The following is a 22,478-nucleotide window of genomic DNA, read 5'->3' on the forward strand; positions in this document are numbered from 1 at the left end:
GTAGCCGAATAAAGTGAGAGGAGGACATGACGGTGACAAGCATTCACACCTTTCAAGGGGCCCTCACCTGCGTATGACACCTTGAAGCCCAGAGAGCCGCTGGTGTCGTCCGTTTTGAAGTTGAGCCACATCTGGTGACTGGTGCTGACCACCAGGTCCGGGGTGTTGGTGCCCGACAAGCTTGGAAGGAAAACAGGCAAGAATATACACATTTATTTCAGGATTGACTTGTTTACGTACAACATAAAGGTCAGTGACTTGAAGGCAACATTACTGGCGGCTCAGTTGCCAGAATTTGACTGTCAAAGTAATAGTGGTATCAGTTTTGTATGTATTACAGTAATGCACTGTAAAAACAACTATGTTCAAAAAAATGGCAGCTCAGTTGCCAGAATTTGAGTATAAAATTAAAAGTGGTACAATGTTTGCATTTTAACGACAATCGTATATTTTATGGTAAAAAAACAAACAGGCAGCTCAGTTGCCAGAATTGTACTCTTAAAATAACAGTCGTATATGTTTATCCATTTACAGTAACACACTGTAAAAACAAGGACTGTACATTTTACAGTAACATTTATTTTTTATACATTTATAGTATTTATAGTTAAAAACTCATCTCAGTCTCAGAATTTTACCTACATTTTTACAGTATTGCAATGTAAAACCAATGACCGTACAATTTACGGTATTTTAAAATATTTTTATGTTTTACCTATTTACCATAAAAATAAAAGTTTTACCGTTTTGCCATTTGCAGTATTTTGGTGTAAAAAAAACGCAACTATATATTTTACAATAAAATACTGGCAGCTCAGTTGCGAGAATTTGACCATAAAAATAAAAGTGGTACCATTTTTACATTTACAGTAACGCACTGTAAAAACAAGAGTAGTATTTATGGTTAAAAACTGTCATCTCAGTCTCAGATATTTACCTACATTTTTTTAGTGGCATTGTTTTTCAATTTACAGTATTGCAATGTAAAACCAATGACCGTACATTTCACGGTATTTTTTTTTTTTTTAACATTTTTTACCTATTTACCATAAAAATAACAGTTTTACCCTTTTGCCATTTGCGGTATTTCGGTGTAAAAAAACAAACAAAAAAACTATATATTTTAAAATAAAATACTGTCAGCTCAGTTGTGAGAATTTGACCATAAAAATAAAAGTGGTACCATTTTGACATTTACAGTAATGCACTGTAAAAACAACATTAGTATTTATGGTCAAAAACTCTCACCTCAGTCTCAGAATTTTACCATAAAAATATTAGTGGCAGCACTTTTCAATTTACAGTATTGCAATGTAAAACCAATGACCGTACAATTTACGGTATTTTTAAATATTTTTATGTTTGACCTATTTACCATAAAAATAACAGTTTTACCGTTTTGCCATTTGGAGTATTTTGGTGTAAAAAAAAACAACTATATATTTTAAAATAAAATAATGTCAGCTCAGTTGTGAGAATTTGACCATAAAAATAAAAGTGGTACCATTTTGACATTTACAGTAACGCACTATAAAAACAACATTAGTATTTATGGTCAAAAACTCTCACTTCAGTTTCAGAATTTTACCATAAAAATATTAGTGGCAGCACTTTTCAATTTACAGTATTGCAATGTAAAACCAATGACCGTATATTTTACAGTATTTAATTTTTTTCAATGTTTGACCTATTTACCATAAAAATAACAGTTTTACCGTTTTGTCATTTGGAGTATTTTGGTGTCAAAAAAACACATCGTACATTTTACGATACAATACTGGCAGCTCAGTTGCGAGAATTTGACCATAAAAATAAAAGTGGTACCATTTTTACATTTACAGTAACGCACTGTAAAAACAAGAGTAGTATTTATGGTTAAAAACTGTCATCTCAGTCTCAGATATTTACCTACATTTTTTTAGTGGCATTGTTTTTCAATTTACAGTATTGCAATGTAAAACCAATGACCGTACAATTTACGGTATTTTTAAATATTTTTATGTTTGACCTATTTACCATAAAAATAACAGTTTTGCCATTTTCAGTATTTTGGTGTTAAAAAAAACAAACCGTATATGTTAAAATAAAATACTGGCAGCTCAGTTGCGAGAATTTGACCATAAAAATAAAAGTGGTGCCATTTTGACATTTACAGTAACACACTGTAAAAACAAGAGTAGTATTTATGGTCAAAAACGGTCATCTCAGTCTCAGAATTTTACCCAACTTTTTTTTAGTGGAATTGTTTTTCAATTTACAGTATTGCAATGTAAAACCATTGACCGTACATTTTACGGTATTTAAATTTTTTTTTTTTTTTTTACCTATTTACTATAAAAATAACAGTTTTACCGTTTTGCCATTTGCAGTATTTAGGTGTAAAAAAAACCCCCCAAAAACCATATATTTTAAAATAAAATACTGTCAGCTCAGTTGTGAGAATTTAACCATAAAAATAAAAGTGGTACCATTTTGACATTTACAGTAATGCACTGTAAAAACAACATTAGTATTTATGGTCAAAAACTCTCACCTCAGTCTCATAATTTTACCATAAAAATATTAGTGGCAGCACTTTTCAATTTACAGTATTGCAATGTAAAACCAATGACCGTATATTTTACAGTATTACATTTTTTTTAATGTTTTACCTATTTACCATAAAAATAACAGTTTTACCGTTTTGTCATTTGGAGTATTTTGGTGTCAAAAAAACACATTGCACATTTTACGATACAATACTGGCAGCTCAGTTGCGAGAATTTGACAATAACAATAAAAGTGGTACCATTTTTACATTTACAGTAACGCACTGTAAAAACAAGAGTAGTATTTATGGTTAAAAACTGTCATCTCAGTCTCAGATATTTACCTACATTTTTTTAGTGGCATTGTTTTTCAATTTACAGTATTGCAATGTAAAACCAATGATCGTACAATTTACGGTATTTTTAAATATTTTTATGTTTGACCTATTTACCATAAAAATAACAGTTTTACCGTTTTGTCATTTGGAGTATTTTGGTGTCAAAAAAACACATCGTACATTTTACGATACATTACTGGCAGCTCAGTTGCGAGAATTTGACCATAAAAATAAAAGTGGTACCATTTTTACATTTACAGTAACGCACTGTAAAAACAACAGTAGTTTTTATGGTTAAAAACTGTCATCTCAGTCTCAAATATTAACCTACATTTTTTTAGTGGCATTGTTTTTCAATTTACAGTATTGCAATGTAAAACCAATGACCGTACATTGTACAGTATTTAACTTATTATAATTTTTTTTTTTTTTTTTACCTATTTACCATAAAAAGAACAGTTTTACCGTTTTGCCATTTGCAGTGTTTAGGTGTACAAAAAACAAACTATATATTTAAAAATTGTATTTTAAAAACAACATTAGTATTAACGGTAAAAAAACCCAAAAAAACGGTCATCTCAGTCTCGGAATTTTCCTTTTTTTTTTTTTTTGGGCCAATTTACCATTAAAATAACAGTTTTACTGTTTTGCCATTTGCAGTATTTTGGTGTCAAAAAAACAAAAACAAAAACACTGTACATTTTCCGATAAAATACTGGTAGTTGTAAGAATTTGACCATAAAAATAAAAGTGGTACCATTTTCGCATTTACACTGTAAAAACAACCATAGCCCCCTTTTTTTTTAAATTATTTTTACCTTAAAATCTACAGTTTTTTTTTTTTACAGTGAAACAAAGCTGGCGACATGAAGAAACAAGGAGTCACTCTATTTTGGAGTTGGCTGCCACTTTAAAAGTCATTCAAATCAGTTAAGAGATGAGTTGGATGAAGTAATTGAGTTCAATTTGAAGAGTAATTAGTCAGGAGCTCCAACACAGAGAATAAGTGATTAAGGGTCCTAATTTGACGGCACATGGGAAGGTGGTTGGAATATGAAATAGGTGGTGTCTGACTGACCACGGCCTTATGGTAATTTCACTTGCTATGTTAGGTGTGTTTACAATATGAAACATTACAATGTTGCTCCACGGCGTTGATCTTCTTCAACTCTGCAGCTTTGCTTATTTCACACTGGGGAAACCGTACGGATGCGAAGTCAAAAGACAAAACACGACGACACGGAATACAAAGGGCCGACAATGAAATTACAACGGCGTCGAGGGAGTTCTGGTTCTGCGGACAGATGGTGAGATCTGAAGCGGCTAGAAGCGGAGGTCGGGGGAGTCACTCACACATGAAAGACCGTCTTCTGGTCCCCCACCGCCTCGCCGTCCCCCACGGTCAGCGTGTCGTAGCCTCGCTCCAAGTCAAAGTCCTCAAAAGTCAGCTTGATCACCTGCACGCCGGCGGGGACAGTGACAAAGAGCAGATGCTTAGCAGAATGTCCCTTTGGGTATGGCTATTCTCATCACATCGCACATTTGTCTGGCAAAGCTCCGTTTGAACCTTTCAACTCAAAGACTACTCTAAATTATTCATCAAGGCAGGACAAAGGTGAAAAAAAATAATTAAAAAAATCAGGAAGTATGGTTGCTACAATGACAACCTCGATTTACAAACTTAGTTGGTTCTTGGATAGAGTTTGAGATCAGAAACGTTTGTACATTGAAGCAACTCTCATAAAGAAACAATGTAAACATGAATAACGGAAGTAGAATAATTCAGTAAGTATTGTTGCCTCAATGATACAGTGGAACCTCGATTTACAAACTTAGTTGGTTCTTGAATAGAGTTTGTGAACAGAAAAGTTTGTATATTGAAGCAACTCTCATAAAGAAACAATGTAAACATGAATAACAGAAGTAGAATAATTCAGTAAGTATTGTTGCCACAATGATACGGTGGAACCTCGATTTACAAACTTAGTTGGTTCTTGAATAGAGTTTGTGAACAGAAAAGTTTGTATATTGAAGCAACTCTCATAAAGAAACAATGTAAACATGAATAACAGAAGTAGAATAATTCAGGAAGTATTGTTGCCACAATGATACGGTGGAACCTCGATTTACAAACTTAGTTGGTTCTTGAATAGTGCTTGTGAACAGAAACGTTTGTATATTGAAGCAACTCTCATAAAGAAACAATGTAAACATGAATAACATAAGTAGAATTATTAAGGAAGTATTGTTGCCACAATGATACAGTGGAACCTCGATGTACAAACTTATTCGTTCTTGAATAGTTTATGAACAGAACAAGTTTGTATATTGAAGCAACTATCAAAGAGAAACAATGTAAACATGAATAACGGAAGTAGAATAATTCAGGAAGTATTGTTGCCACAATGATACGGTGGAACCTCGATTTACAAACTTATTCGTTCTTGAATAGAGTTTATGAACAGAAAAAGTTTGTATATTGAAGCAACTATCAAAGAGAAACAATGTAAACATGAATAACGGAAGTAGAATAATTCAGGAAGTATTGTTGCCACAATGATATGGTGGAACCTTGATTTACAAACGTATTTGGTTCTTGTATAGAGTTTATTAACAGAAAAGTTTTTATATTGAAGCAACTCTCATAAAGAAACAATGTAAACATGAATAACGGGTTCCAGTCCATATTTTATTCAAGGTTTGTATACCGTGAGCACAATATGAAGTGCTATTCCTTCGGAAGTGTTCCTATTCCACAAAGAAATGTCCAGAGAAAACTCAAGTCTTTTAAGTGTTGACAAATAACATGATGACAGAGGAGAAAAGTTTTACGCTGCTACAGAAAGTAAGAAGAAAGTACGAGAGAGCAACAGAGAGTGAGAGAGACAAAGACATCTTCAAGATGTTTACCGTAAATCCTGGACTAAAAGCCGCTACCTTTTTCTAAGATTTTGAACCCCGCGGCTTATATGACAGACCGGCTAATTTACGATTTGTTTTCGCTAATGCCTATAATGTTTTAAGTTCAATAGTTTATATTGAACCCAAGCAGAGGACTGACATGGCATTATTGTTTGTGCTATGGCGCCACCTTTTGGACAAGTTGAAAATGTACTTCCCGTTTTAATGCCTTGATCCAAAAGTAAAGCCCTACTCGAAAGTATTCTTCGTTCATCACGCCACTCGACGTTTGTCAGTTTTACGACATAGCTAAAACAATTATTACTTATTAAACCGTCCCATGTGTGACGTCCGTAGGAGGGTTTTCATGCAAATTTGTACGAAGCTAGCGTTGTTAGCATTGTATAAGTATGCGAACACATTTACAAGTGTCAGTGTTATTTGTATTGTTTCAGTTTCGCAAATTCCTCAGTAAATTTACCAAAACGTCACCGTGGAGTTATTGAGTCTGTTTAGCTGATTGGAGAGCTAGTTTCCACAGCTAGTGGGTCCATGACGTTGACTTCTGTTTTGTTTGATCAGCCGTTTTACTGCCGTGTTACAGACACCGTTTGAGTGCAGGGATCTTAGAAGTATGCTTACAACTCTTAAAATAGCATGCTAATGTTTTTTGCTCGCTTTATAGCTAATTTGGTATGTTTACTCCTAAAATAGTGCATCTTAATACTTTGCGCTATCTTAGAAGTATGCTAACTTGTCTTACGGCATCATGCATCAACGTTTTATGCTAGCTTTTAAGGAAATGTATGTTTAAACCTAAAAAAATACAGATTTTGATGCCTGGAGCCACCTTGGAAGTATGCTAACAGCTTTTATATTAGCATGCTAACATTTAATGCTAGCGTTTTAGCCAATTGTGTATGTTTATACCTAACAATCACAGATTTTGATACTTGTCACCATCTTAGAAGTATGATAATGTCTAACATATTAGCTGATTGGAGAGCTAGCTTCTGCAGCTAGCGGGTCCATGAAGATGACTTCTGTTTTGTTTGATCAGCCGTTTTACTGCCGTGTTACAGACACCGTTTGAGTGCAGGGATCTTAGAAGTATGCTTACATCTCTTAAAATAGCATGCTAACGTCTTTTTGCTTGCTTTATAGCTCATTTTGTATGTTTACTCCTAAAATAGTGCATCTTAATACTTTGCGCTATCTTAGAAGTATGCTAACTTGTCTTACGGCATCATGCATCAACGTTTTATGCTAGCTTTTAAGGAAATGTATGTTTAAACCTAAAAAAAATACAGATTTTGATGCTTCGCTCGCTTTATAGCTATTTTTTAATGTTTACTACTAAAATAGTGCATCTTAATACTTTACGCTATCTTAGAAGTATGTTAACTTGTCTATTGTCATCATGCTAACGTTTTATGCTAGCTTTTAAGGAAATGTTGTATGTTTAAACCTAAAAAAAATATAGATTTTGATGCTTGGAGCCACCTTGGAAGTATGCTAACACCTTTTATATTAGCATGCTAACATATAATGCTGGCGTTTTAGCCAATTGTGTATGTTTATACCTAAGAATCACAGATTTTGATACTTGTTGCCATCTTAGAAGTATGATAATTTCTAATATATTAGCTGATTGGAGAGCTAGCTTCTGCAGCTAGTGGGTCCATGACGATGAGTTCTGTTTTGTTTGATCAGCCGTTTTACTGCCTTGTTGCAGTCACTGTTTGGAAACAATTAAGATATGAAAATACACATTTACAAAATATTTCCGAGTAATTGACTCATTTCGCAACGTATATATCTGCGGCTTATATATGGACACATATTTTTTTCTGCGGCTTGTATCCCGGTGTGCTCTATAGTCTGGAAAATAAAGTATATCTGCTTTGGGAAATGTGAAGAGGCGTAGGAAGGGTTAGGTAAAGTGTCACATCCTGGCAGGGGAAAAATGAATAAGAAAAAAAAACCCCACAATCTGACTGTGATATTTGCCAAAACTGGTATATCTTGATTAAACTTGAAAAAGCCTTTCTCAATCACAAAAATAAACCCGTGTGAAGAGTAACCTTTGACCAAAAAGACAAATACAATAAAGATGAGTGAGCATCCAACATCACAAAAGCCTTTGTCCTACGCTTGGGAGTCGGAAGAACCGAGTAGACATCACCCATGGGCTTCAGGAACGTATCAGGGCCATAAACGTGGCAAAACCCAGTTAAGACGAAGCAAACACACACAAGCACTTAGACCAGGGGTGTCCAAAGTGCGGCCCGGGGGCCATTTGCGGCCCGCAGCTAATTGTTTACCGGCCCGCCACACATTCTGGAAACGCTATTGCAAAAATAAAAATGAATGAGGTGAAATCTAACGAGAAAAGTTGCAATGTTGACACAAAGCTGCCATGCAGGCTGTTTTTTTTTCTTTTGTCTTTCTCTATTTTTTATTTTTTTGCCATTGCTCCCAAAAAAAAAAAAAAAGACAAAAAAACCCATGTTATAATAAATTATTTTCAAGGCTCCAATTACTTCAAATATGTCACTTTAAAATGTTTTATGTGGTAAATATTGCATATATTGTGTAGTTGCCATAGAAAAACATCAACGTTTTATTTGACAAAAGAGCATAAAACAAACAAAATAATAGTTCAAACGTAAAATGGACAGATATATCCGATGTTGATATCGTAACTTAAGTGTTGAAAGTAACAGAAACACCTAATAAAAACGTATCACTTTAAGAGTGGGGCACCTTTTGGATCCCAAATATATTTAGTGGTATTTTATTTATCTTTTCACTGTGATTCAGTTTTACTATAAAAAACAAAGTTGTTTTTGACATAAAAGCCATAAAACCTTTTTTTTATTACTTTATATCGACTTAAAGTTGATATAGAGATTTACTGTAAATAAAAAATAATAATAATTTGACTTATTTTTAACAATGTAATGACTGAGACCCTTTATGGTCCCCGGTACCCCTACAGGTAAAATAAATTAAAAAATCCATATATTTTGTTATGGTTTAAAAAGGAAAAATATCAAAATGGCCCCCACATGCTTTAATTTTTACGTGTGCGGCCCTCAGTGGAAAAAGTTTGGACACCCCTGACTTAGACTAAACTTGTTAGACAAGAAATGACTAAAACATTAATTGTGCCACAACACTACACAGTACTGTATAGCAAACAAAACTACCAAGGGGGTGATGGATCAACTTCCTTTTTAATAACAACGGTCCTCACTTGTAGCCGCCCTGCCGACACGCACACCCACTGTGACTAGCCCCGTGGTGCACTCACAGTTTAGAATGACACGACTCCTTAACTTTACCCAACATGTCGCTACAATGGTCAGGAATTAAATAACACAATCCACTTGGCTTTGTCGGAGTAGCAATGGAAGGGAGGGGGAAAGAAGGCTGTGGATACTTCCTGAATGTTTCAAAACACACATCGCTCGTCTGTTGCTTTCTTTGCACTAATTTTGAGTAAAAAAAAAACAAAAAAATGTTGCAAAAAGCATCACACGCCCTAGGGTTGTACGGTATACCCGTACTAGTATTGTACCACGATACTAATGAATCATATTCGGTTGTCGTCACGTCGTGACATTGCTGGTTTTACGAGCAGAGGAGCATGTTCGGCAGCGCACAATCACAGAGTACTTACACGCAGACACAGCGTGTAGACAGAAAAGGGAGAAAGGACGCATTCTGGTGTAAAAAGTAAAGATAAAGGTGAAGTTATAACTCTGAAACACCCTCAGGGAGAGGTGCTTTAAGACATGGCTACTTCTAAATCACTAATCCTGGCCTCCATGGCGACAAATAAAGTAAGTTTCTTACAAGTATCATTATCACTGCAGGAAGAGGAATAGCTAAACGTGCTTCACTACACACCGTAGCTCACCGGCGTCACAATTTAAACAAACGCCATGGGTGGATCTACAGCTGACATCCACTGTAATGATACCAAGTACAGGAGCGTATCTAGTTGATACTACTATGATTACATCAATATTTTTTAGCATCACAATCTTTTTATTTTTTATTTTATTTACATTATGTTTATAAAGTCAGTAAATATGTCCCTGGACACATGAGGACCTAAATGTGTGGTATCGTTCAAAACTAATGCAAAGTATCAAAGAAGAGAAGAATAAGTGATTATTACATTTTAACAGAAGTGTAGATAGAACACGTTAAAAGAGAAAATAAGCAGATATTAATAGTAAATGAACAAGTGGATTAATAATTAATTTTCTACCACTTGTCCTTCATAATGTTGACAAAATAATAGAATGATAAATATGTTACTGCATACGTCAGCAGACTAATTAGGAGTCTTTGTTTGTTTACTTACTACTAAAAGACAAGTTGTCTAGTATGTTCACTATTTTATTTAAGGACTAAATTGGCAATAATAAACATATGTTTAATTTATTGTAAAAAATTTTGTTCAAATAAAGCCAATAATGAAATTTTTTGTGGTGGCCTTTATTTAGAAAAGTGTCTAAAAAGTACCGAAAAGTATCTAAAAAATGTTTGGTACTGGTACCAAAATATTGGTATGGGGGCAACATTAACACACACAAAGTCAAGCTAATGCCGTTAACTTAATGGAGCTAATGTCGTTAACTTAATGGAAGGAGCACCGGATATCGATTTGCCCGCCCACAAACGGTGGATGAAAAGTTTGTACACAGTGACAAAGTTCGTACACAAAATACATTTTTATTATTATTTTTTAAAGTTCGTAAATCAAAAGGTTTGTGCGATAAGTGGTTCGAATTTTGGTCCGCGGGCTCCATCTAGTGGTCCGCCAAAATATTTAATCAAATATTCAAACACAGTGTTACTGTTCAAACTGTGTAAATAATAAATACACTCGTTAGATATTTTAATGGAATACTTAGGCCTACTACGCTACTGTATATTTTTTAATGTTGTTCATTATGGTGGTACTTGGAGAGCCGAGTGGTAAACAGTTTGAGAACCACTGATCTATTGTACTTTCACAGTCTTTAACCCCCCCTGGTTGAAATGTTGATCTCCAGCAATCCATTTTCTACCGCTTGTCCCGTTCGGGGTGACAGGGGGTGCTGGAGCCTAGCTCAGCTGCATTCGGGCGGAAGGCCTCCTCCAACCTCCGAGGACAAAGCTACAAACAATGGGAGACCGGGCTTTCTGCTCCGCCGCTCCCAGTCTGTGGAACGCTCTCCCTGACCACCTGAGGGCACTCCAGACTGTGGATGCTTTTAAAAAAGGCTTAAAAACCCTTATTTTTTTTAAAAAAAGCCTTTTTAAAAAAAAATATATGCATACTAGTTCTAGCTATTTGGCTGTTCTAGTTTTTATTTTTTTAAATTTTTTATTATCTTTTTATTTTTTAATACACTGTAGCACTTTGAGGTTGTTTACTCAATGTAAAGTGCTTTTTACAAATAAAATCTATTATTATTATTATTAAGGCGGGGTACACCCTGGACAAGTCGCCACCTCATCGCAGGGCCAAAAGTTGATCTGCATTTACTAAATGGACTCCAACAACATTGTGTGATGGTGATCATTGACAATTGAAGTAATAAAGACAACAATACCGACATCGAAAGATGATATAATAACAAGACACAAAAAAAAAAAAGCAAAGCGAGGGCCACTCTGGTGGCCCCGGCTTTTTAAATTGGCTGCCACTGATTTTGCACCGCATTTTTTTTCCTGGCGTCTTCAGAGGGCCGAGCGAGCCTAATGAAAAAGCTTATATAAATGCAAATTGCACTCAGCGCGACGTTAAACTGACTGCCTAATGAACAATGGCCATGGAGAAGGACAAGATGGATGATCCGTGGGTCGGATTCCTCGACATCAGCAGCAGAAACTCAGAGTGTCAGCCAAGAAAAGTCCGGTATAAGCAACAACTGTGATACTTTATTGGGATGCTCGTCCATGTATCACTTTATACTGACTTTTTAATAACAACAAGTGTCTATGACCACCTTACAGGCTTCGCTACACATTCTAAAATAAAGCCTGAAGCTGTACGTTTTTAACTTTTTGGTTTTCGTCAGCGTATTGGCTAACATATAGGAAGTGAACATACTAGACAACTTGTCTTTTAGTAGTAAGTAAACAAACAAAGACTCCTAATTAGTCTGCTGACGTATGCAGTAACCCATTGTGTCATTTATACACCTATTATTTTGTACACATTATTAAGGACAAGCTGTAAAAATGCATTATTAATCCACTTGTTCATTTACTGTTAATATCTGCTTATTTTCTGTTTGAACATGTTCTATCTACACTTCTGTTAAAATGTAATAATCACTTATTCTTCTGTTGTTTTGATACTTTTTTGACTTCATTTTTTGTGGACTTTTTGTATCTGAAACAACCACATCATTTCTCCATTGTGGGATGAATCAAGTGTATTATATCCTAACCCGGGCTCCATCTAGTGGTACACCAAAAAATCACTTAAATAAATATCCAAACGCAGTGTTACTGTTCAAACTGTGTGTAATGTTACAGTGGGAAAAAAAACATTAAATATTAGGGCGTCAAAAATAAATAAATTCCGATACCAATATTTTTGGACCGGTACCAAAATGGATTTTGGTACTTTTCAATAATTTTCTAAATAAAGGGGACCACAAAAAATTTCATTATTGGCTTTATTTTAACAAAAAATTTCAGGGTACATTAAACATATGCTTCTTATTGCAATTTTTGTCCATTTTGAACATACTAGAAGACTTGTCTTTTAGTAGTAAGTAAACAAACAAAGACTCCTAATTAGTCTGCTGACGTATGCAGTAACATATTGTGTCATTTATACACCTATTATTATGTCTACATTATTAAGGACAAAGTTAAAAAGTTAAAGTACCAATTATTGTCACACACACACACTAGGTGTGGTGAAATTTGTCCTCTGCATTTGACCCATCCCCTTGATCACCCCCTGGGAGGTGAGGGGAGCAGTTGGCAGTAGCGGTGCCGCGCCCGGGAATCATTTTTGGTGATTTAACCCCCAATTCCAACCCTTGATGCTGAGTGCCAAGCAGGGAGGTAATGGCTCCCATTTTTATAGTCTTTGGTATGACTCGGCCGGGGTTTGAACTCACAACCTACCCATCTCAGGGCGGACACTCTAACCCAGGCCTGGGCAATTATTTTGACTTGGGGGGCCAAATTTAGAGAAAAAAATGTGTCTGGGGGCCGGTATATCTATTTGTAGGAAAACTAATACAAAACCTCACATGCTAAAATGTTATGAAAGACCGCCTTAAAAAACGGAATGGATTTTTTTTTCCATGAACGATAAAACCCTGAATATTGAGAACATGAGCGTCACACCCCCTCTCAATCGACATATTTTACAATCAAGCCAAATGCAACAAACACAGCGAAATATGAACGTGAAGAGTAAGAAAACAAAAAATAAAATCTACAATCTGATATATCACTAAGCTTTAGAACTTTCTTGTAAAAATCTCCTTCCGCGTCTGTCCCTGACACCCGCATTTCAGGCTCTGGAAACACTCTGTGGAAACGCTTCCCACCCACACTGCTTGGTGCCTCGTCTGAGCTGCTGTGACGTAGATTACCATAGTAACTAGTAGGGTTATACGGTATACGGGTATCAGTATAGTACCACGATACTAATGGATCATATTCGGTACCATACCGCCGCTGAAAAGTACCGGTCCGCCACACCCTTAGATTTTTTGTTAAAATAAAGCCAATAACGCAATTTTTTCTGGTCCCCTTTATTTAGAAAAGTATCGAAAAGTCCCGAAAAGTATGGAAATAATATCGGTATCAGGACAACACCAGTCAGTAAAATATCATGCAAAAGCGCAGATTCCCACCATTGAAATACTTTGTATAGTTCAAGACTTACGCTCATTTGAAAACATCACTGCACATCATAATGGCAGCTACACTTTCCATCTTAAAGATCTAAAAAAAATATTTGGGAATGTCCGGCGGGCCAGATTAAAAAGCTTAACGGGCCGCATGTGGCCCCCGGGCCTTAATTTGCCCAGGTCTGATCTAACCACTAGGCCACTGAGCAGGTAGATTTGATTTGATGTTTGATTTTTATTAAGGATCCCCATTAGCTGGTTGCCTCAACAACCCACTAGTCTTCCTGGGGTCCACAATTAAAATACAATTACAAGTAAAAGCATATAATTATAACTACACAATACAGAAAAAAATAAAAGCATCAATAAAAAAACAAGCAAACAATTTACAGTCACAGAATAATAATTACCATATAAATATAACTACACAATATAAAACCAAACAAATCATCAATGAGCAAACTAATTTAAAAACTCAGATAAAATATTACTCTCTTTTTAAAAACCTGTTTACTTTCAATGCTGGTGAGAATTCGAGGCAGGTTATTCCAGAGCGATAAAGAAAATGAATTATTAATCTACTTGTTTATTTACTGTTAATATCTGCTTATTTTCTCTTTTAACATGTTCTATCTACACTTCTGTTAAAATGTATATAATCACTTATTCTTCTGTTGTTTGATACTTTACATTAGTTTTGAATGATACCACAAATGTAGGTATCGATCCGATACCAAGTAGTTACAGGATCATACATTGGTCATATTCAAAGTCCTCATGTGTCCAGGGACATATTTCCTGACTTTATAAACTTATACATTTTTAAAAAACGAAAGATTTTGTGATGCTAAAAAATATCGATGTAATCATAGTAGTATCGACTAGATACATTCCTGTACTTGGTATCATTACAGTGGATGTCAGGTGAAGATCCACCCATGGCGTTTGTTTACATTGTGACGCCGGTGAGCTATTGTATCCTCCTACGGTGTGTAGTGAAGCATGTTTAGCTATTCCTCGTCCTGCAGTGATAATGATACTTGTGAGAAACTTACTTTATTTGTCGCCATGGAGGCGATGATTAGTGATTTAGAAGTAGCCATGTCTTAAAGCACCTCTTCCTGAGGGTGTTTCAGTGTTATAACTTCACCTTTATCTTTACTTTTTAAGCCAAAATGCGTCCATTCTCCCTTTTCTGTCCACACACTGTGTCTGCTTGTAAGTACTCTGTGATTGTGCGCTGCCGAACGTGCTCCTCTGCTCGTAAAACCAGCAATGTCAGCAATGGAGGCGGGTTGGTGGGAAACCGGTACTTTTTAGAGGCGGTATAGTACAGAATATGATTCCTTAGTATCACGGTACTATACTAATACTGGTGTACCGTAACTGCTACTGTTTGTTGTTGTTCTTTGTATTGATGAAAGCTGTTTTTGGCTAAATAAAGGAGAATGAAAGAGTCGCGTCTCATTAGCATGAACGCTACAGGCACACAAGCGAGCGTGTTCCCAGCAGGGCTTACTAAAAGCACTTTTAAACCACCTAAATTCCAACATCAAGGTTAGCTGACCCCCCGCTAACCCGATGTGATTAGGCAGGGATAAACGCTCAAGAACTTTCCTCTCCGCATTTTTAAAAAACATCACAAATGTCATCTCTCTGTCTTGTGGGAAGACGGCGGACACCGAAAGAACTTGGCAAAACTCTCCGTTGGTGCTGACACTCGCTATGCATCATGTCCCCATCACTCTTTTGTCCTTTTTTTGAGACCACAGGCACTTCTAATATAACTCTATTTGTCCCTGACCGACCTGTTCACAACGTTGTTTTATTTTTCCTGTCTCTGATATCGGGTTGTACGCTGTACCAGTACTAATGAATTACAAAAAGGTACGATACTGCCTTTGGAAAATACCGGAACTTTTTTTTTTTTCGTGCCATGAAAGCGCTATAACGCTTAAAACATAGCTAACCAGCAGAGTTTTAGCTACTTCTAAATCACTAATCCTCGCCTCAATGGCGACAAATACAGTAAGTCTCTTACACGTAACATTATCACTGGAGGACGAGGACTAGCTAAACATGCTTCATGATACAATAGCTCACCGGCGTCACCGCTAACAACAGATAGCGCTCCTGAATGTAAAAAAAAAGGCTGATCCTATACAAATATCAACTGTAACGATAATGATTACATCGATATTTTTTATGAACACAAAATCTTTTGTCTTTTTTTCACTTTTTAATTTTTTTTTATTGTTTATAAACTCAGGAACAGGACACAGAATAACTTTAATTATGACCAAAGTATGATCCTGTAGCTACTTGGTATCGGCTCGATACCAACATTTGTAGTATCATCTAAAACTTATGAAAGTATCCAAACAACAGAAGAATAAGTGATTATTACATTTTAACAGAAGTGTAGATAGAACATGTTAAATTAGAATGTAAGCAGATATTAACAATACATTAACACATATATTTACAGTATAATCCATTTTCTACCGCTTGTCCTTATTTATTTTTGACAAAAACGGAAATGACAATATGTTAATTTAGAAGCCTTTGTTTGCTTGTAGGAGATACGTTGTCTCGTGTGTTCACTATCTTATTTAATGACAACATTTGTCTTCGATGGCAATAAGAAACATAATGTTTGATGTACCATAAGATTTCCTGTTAAAATCAAGCCAATAATGGTTATTTTTTTGTGGTCCCCTTTATTTGGAAAAGTATTCAAAAGTATCGAAATAGCATTTTGTGACTGGTAACAAAATATTGTCCCGATACCAATATTTTGGTACCGGTACCTAAATGTATTTTGATACTTTTTTAAATCAAGGGGATCACAAAAAATGGCATTATTGGCTTTATTTTAACAAAAAATCTTTGGGTACATTAAGCATATGTTTATTATTGCAATGTAGTCTTTAAATAAAATAGTGAACATACTAGACAACTTGTCTTTTAGTAGTAAGTAAACAAACAAAGACTCCTAATTAGTCTGCTGACGTATGCAGTAACATATTGTGTCATTTATACACCTATTATTTTGTACACATTATGAGGGACAAACTGTAAAAATGGAATATTAATCCAGTTGTTTATTTACTGTTAATATCTGCTTATTTTCTCTTTCAACATGTTCTATCTACACTTCTGTTAAAATGTAATAATCACTTATTCTTCTGTTGTTTGATACTTTACATTAGTTTTGGATGATACCCCAAATTTAGGTATCGATCCGATACCAAGTAGTTACAGGATCATACATTGGTCATATTCAAAGTCCTCATGTGTCCAGGAACATATTTCCTAAGTTTATAAAGATAACATGAATTTAAAAAAAGGAAAAAATATTGATGTAATCATTGACTAGATACACCTTCTGTACTTGGTATCATTACAGTGGATGTCAGGTGTAGATCCACCCATGGCATTTGTTTACATTGTGACGCTGGTGAGCTATTGTATCCTCCTACGGTGTGTAGTGAAGCATGTTTAGCTATTCCTCGTCCTCCAGTGATAATGATACATGTAAGAAATTTACTTTATTTGTCGCAATGGAGGCGAGGATTAGTGATTTAGAAGTAGCTAAAACACTGCCGATGGATGTTAGCTGCTAGCTAGCTAGCCATGTCTTAAAGCACCTCTTCCTGAGGGTGTTTCAGTGTTATAACTTCACCTTTATCTTTACTTTTTAAGCCAAAATGCGTCCATTCTCCCTTTTCTGTCTACACACTGTGTCTGCTTGTAAGTACTCTGTGATTGTGCGCTGCCGAACATGCTCCTCTGCTGGTAAAACCAGCAATGTCACGACGTGACGACGCGCCCGTTAAAAAATAAAAAAATGGGGAACCGGTACTTTTCAAACAGAGTATAGTACCGTTTTTGATTCAACAGTACCGCGATACTACACTAGTACAACCAACCAAATAAATAATAATAATAATAATAACAATAATACATTTGTAAAGCACTTTACATTTGTCAATCTCAAAATGCTACAGAGTTTATAAGGATACAAGAGTAGTTCAAAACACAAAACATCTATAAAAAAAAAAAAAATTAGCAGAAGCTTTTCCAAAAAGACGAGTCTTAAGGCTGTACCTTGGATAGGTCTGTGGCGGTGATGACCCAGGTGCAGTTGGCGTTGTTGTCGTACTGGACCGGGTAGTTTGGGGATGTGATGACACCGCCGGGTCCTTTCAGTTGACCTCCGCACATTGGGGCTGAACACAGAAGAACATGTTGGATCAGTAACCACACCAGAAATAAGGGGTGTGCCAATACACAATACCCTAAATTCCGAACTATAAGCCGCTACTGGTTTCCTACGCTTTGAACCCTGCGGATTACAAAAACGGCACGGCTCATTTACGGATTTTTCTTCGCTGACGACCATAATGCAAATAGTTTCCATTAAACACATGCAAATACACCTAAATGTTGTGTTATTGTTTGTGCTATGGCGCCATCTTTTGGATGAGTTTGCTCACTGCGGGTGTTGCTGATGAGTCGCGACAGTGTTTCCTGCTGTTTAAACTTTGAACCGGAAGTAGACGTGCCATTCTGTTTTCTAATTGTCCATAGCGTTTCTACTCCTATGGATTATTCATTCATCACTCCAAACAACGTTTGTAAGTGTTACAATATAACTATAACAATTCTTACTTATCAAAGCGTCCCAATGCGTGATGTCTGTAGGAGTGTTTTCGTGCATATTTTCACGTGCTATCGTAATGTAATCAAGCTAGCGTCGTTAGCATTAGCTAATATGCTAAAATGTTTACTGGTGTCTGTGTTGGTATTATTAACTTACATTTACATTATTTTTGTATTGTTTACGTTTCACAAATTCCGTTCAGTGAATTCACCAAAACGTCACCGTGGAGTTATTGAGTCTGTTTAGCTGATTGGAGGCTAGCTTCCGCAGCTAGCGGGTCCATGACGATGACTTCTGTTTTGTTTGATCAGCCGTTTTACTGCCGTGTTACAGACACTGTTTGGAAACAATTAAGGTATGTAAATAAACAGTTGCAAAATATTTCTGAGTACTTAACTCATTTCGCAATGTAAATATCTGCGGCTAAAATATCAACATATATTTTTTTTTGACTTCTGTTTTGTTTGATCAGCCGTTTTACTGCCGTGTTACAGACACCGTTTGGAAACATTTAAAGTATGTAATAGGTATTTTTTTGGTTCTAAAATCTAGCGGGTGCGGCTTATAGACCTGTGCGCTCCGTAGTCCGGAAAATACAGTATATAGTTTTGATGTTGGATACTTGAGTATTGGCCGATGCCGATATTAATGTGGTCGATATCACCATGAACCATTTTAATATGTTGTAGTGTGGACACTTGGAAAAGGGTTGATCAAGTGAAATTACTCAGAAAAATGGTAGGCAAGAAAAACACTGTTTTTAGGCAACGCCTTCTGGTCACAATAAATCATTAGGTTAATCTCATGGCGCAGTAAGCTGAATGATGTCGACACGTTTGTTACTGGATACTTTTAAATACGCTTCTGCCTTGGAGACTTTGTACGTGTAAGTTATATGCAACTATAATTATCCAATACTTGTTTAAATTGACAAATGTGCTCTTTTAGACTGCATTAATCTTCAATTAGGAATTGTTTACGAACGTCTAGCTTGTGTGCTATTGTTAGCTTTGCTGCTGTGTAGCTTCTAGGTCCTAGCAAGTAAAAGTTTTGACTAAAAGATTAAACAGAGTTAACAAACTGAGTTAATGCTCCTCCGTCTGGCTCTCTCGCTGACGTCACATGTCACTTGAAAGCGGGGGCCGTCTTTTAAAGGCACGCACTCCGCTTTCATGAAACATCTTTCAACTGCAGTTAAGAAAATAACACAATAATAACTTTGATTAAAGTAATTAAAGACCAATTCTGTGACTAATGCCATTATTTGGGGGGTGGGGGGGGTAAGGTAATGAGTAACTATAATTAATTACTTTTTAGATGTATTTTACTAAACACTGGTTATTTGCAACTATAATTATTTGATATTTGTTTATATTGATAAATCCAATTCAATCCCCTTATAATATAACACTATTAAAAACAAAACTGCTAATAATATAATAAAATACAAAAAATTAACTGTAAATGTTTTGTAACGTGCTGTTTTACACTGCAATTCAGTTAAGTACACATGTCTAGCTTGTGTGCTACTGCTAGCTTAGCTGCTGTGTATCTGCAAGCTCCTAGCAGGTAAATTTTTTGACTAAAAGATTCAACAGAGCGGCCGTCCCGCAAGAGCTCACTCCCTCGCTGACGTCACATGTCACTCAAAAGCGGGGGGCCGTCTTTTAAAGGCACACACACTCAGCTTTCATGAAACGTCTTTCTACTGCATATTGCCAGACAATTAATAAAATAACGCAATAATTACTTTTCATAGTAATCAATTACATTGATTAAAGAGCAATTCTGTGACTAATGCAATTACTTTTTAGGGGCAAGGTAATGAGTATTTATAATTAATTACTTTTTAAATGTATTTTACGAAACACTGGTTATTTGCAACTACAATTATTTGATAGTTGTTTGTATTGATAAATGTGCTGTTTTACACAGCAATTCAGTTAAGGACACCTATTACAAATGTCTAGCTTGTGTGCTATTGTTAGCTTTGCTGCTGTGTAGCTGCTAGGTCCTAGCAGGTAAATGTTTTGACTAAAAGATTAAACAGAGTTAACAAACGCGGCTGAGTTAATGCTCCTCCGTCTGGCTCTCTCGCTGACGTCACATGTCACTCGAAAACGGGGGCCGTCTTTTAAAGGCACGCACTCAGCTTTCATGAAACATCTTTCAACCTCAGTTAAGAAAATAACACAACAATAACTTTGATTAAAGTAATTAAAGACCAATTCTGTGACTAATGCCAGTATTTGGGGGGTGGGGGGTAAGGTAATGAGTAATTATAATTAATTTATTTTTAAATGTATTTTACTAAACACTGGTTATTTGCAACTATAAGTATTTGATATTTGTTTATATTGATAAATCCAATTCAATCCCCTTTATTTATATAACACTATTAAAAACAAAACTGTTAATAATATAATAAAATACAAAAAATTAACTGTAAATGTTTTGTAACGTGCTGTTTCACACTGCAATTCAGTTAAGTACACATGTCTAGCTTGTGTGCTACTGCTAGCTTAGCTGCTGTGTATCTGCAAGCTCCTAGCAGGTAAATGTTTTGACTAAAAGATTCAACAGAGCGGCCGTCCCGCAAGAGCTCACTCTCTCGCTGACGTCACATTTCACTCAAAAGCGGGGGGCCGTCTTTTAAAGGCACACACACTCAGCTTTCATGAAACGTCTTTCAAATGCATATTGCCAGACAATTAATAAAATAACGCAATAACTACTTTTTATAGTAATCAATTACATTGATTAAAGAGCAATTCTGTGACTAATGCCATTACTTTTTAGGGGCAAGGTAATGAGTAACTATAATTAATTGCTTTTTAAATGTATTTTACGAAACACTAGTTATTTGCAACTACAATTATTTGACAGTTGTTTGTATTGATAAATGTGCTGTTTTACACAGCAATTCAGTTAAGGACACCTATTACAAATGTCTAGCTTGTGTGCTATTGTTAGCTTTGCTGCTGTGTAGCTGCTAGGTCCTAGCAGGTAAATGTTTTGACTAAAAGATTAAACAGAGATAACAAACGCGGCTGAGTTAATGCTCCTCCGTCTGGCTCTCTCGCTGACGTCACATGTCACTTGAAAGCGGGGGCCGTCTTTTAAAGGCACGCACTCCGCTTTCATGAAACATCTTTCAACTGCAGTTAAGAAAAAAGCACAATAATAACTTTGATTAAAGTAATTAAAGACCAATTCTGTGACTAATGCCAGTATTTGGGGGGTGGGGGGTAAGGTAATGAGTAACTATAATTAATTTCTTTTTAAATGTATTTTACTAAACACTGGTTATTTGCAACTATAATTATTTGATATTTGTTTATATTGATAAATCCAATTCAATCCCCTTTATTTATATAACACTATTAAAAACAAAACTGCTAATAATATAATAAAATACAAAAAATTAACTGTAAATGTTTTGTAACATGCTGTTTTACACTGCAATTCAGTTAAGTACACATGTCTAGCTTGTGTGCTACTGCTAGCTTAGCTGCTGTGTATCTGCAAGCTCCTAGCAGGTAAATGTTTTGACTAAAAGATTCAACAGAGCGGCCGTCCCGCAAGAGCTCACTCTCTCGCTGACGTCACATGTCACTCAAAAGCGGGGGGCCATCTTTTAAAGGCACACACACTCAGCTTTCATGAAACGTCTTTCTACTGCATATTGCCAGACAATTAATAAAATAACGCAATAATTACTTTTCATAGTAATTAATTACATTGATTAAAGAGCAATTGATTTTCAGGGGCAAAGTAATAAGTAACTATAATTAATTACTTTTTAAATGTATTTGACTAAACACTGGTTATTTATTTATTTATATAGCACTATTGACAACAAAACTGTCTCCGGAGTGCTGCACATAAAAAATAATAAAACAATAAAATTAATCAAATTACAAGCATTTAAAATGGAAAAAAGTAAACAAACAAAACAAATAACAATAGAATAAAATACAAAAAATAATAAACTGTAATTTTTTTGTAGCGTGCTGTTTCACACTGCAATTCAGTTAAGGACGCACGTCTAGCTTGTGTGCTATTGTTAGCTGAGCTGCTGCGTAGCTACTAGCTCCTAGCAAGTAAATGTGTTGACTAAGATACAAGAAAAGAGCAACCTTGTGTGCTTATTTGAGGA

General features: G+C 35.6%; 1 protein-coding gene across 2 annotated transcripts in view; it reads right to left on the reverse strand.

Moving 5' to 3' along the window:
• The window catches only part of csmd2 (CUB and Sushi multiple domains 2), a 691,992-nt gene that overhangs the window by 347,248 nt on the left and 322,266 nt on the right, over positions 1–22,478 (reverse strand). For both annotated transcript variants that reach the window (XR_009822205.1, XM_062030117.1), the window contains 3 exons: positions 17,764–17,885; positions 4,220–4,323; positions 68–180 (listed from right to left, as the gene is read on the reverse strand). Coding sequence is in view for 1 of the 2 variants with exons in the window: in XM_062030117.1 (XP_061886101.1) it covers positions 68–180; positions 4,220–4,323; positions 17,764–17,885 (339 nt within the window). In the remaining variant the exon portion in view is untranslated. The remainder of the gene's footprint in view (positions 1–67; positions 181–4,219; positions 4,324–17,763; positions 17,886–22,478) is intronic.

Source organism: Entelurus aequoreus, linkage group LG20 (assembly GCF_033978785.1).
Source record: "Entelurus aequoreus isolate RoL-2023_Sb linkage group LG20, RoL_Eaeq_v1.1, whole genome shotgun sequence".
Classification (NCBI taxonomy): domain Eukaryota; kingdom Metazoa; phylum Chordata; class Actinopteri; order Syngnathiformes; family Syngnathidae; genus Entelurus; species Entelurus aequoreus.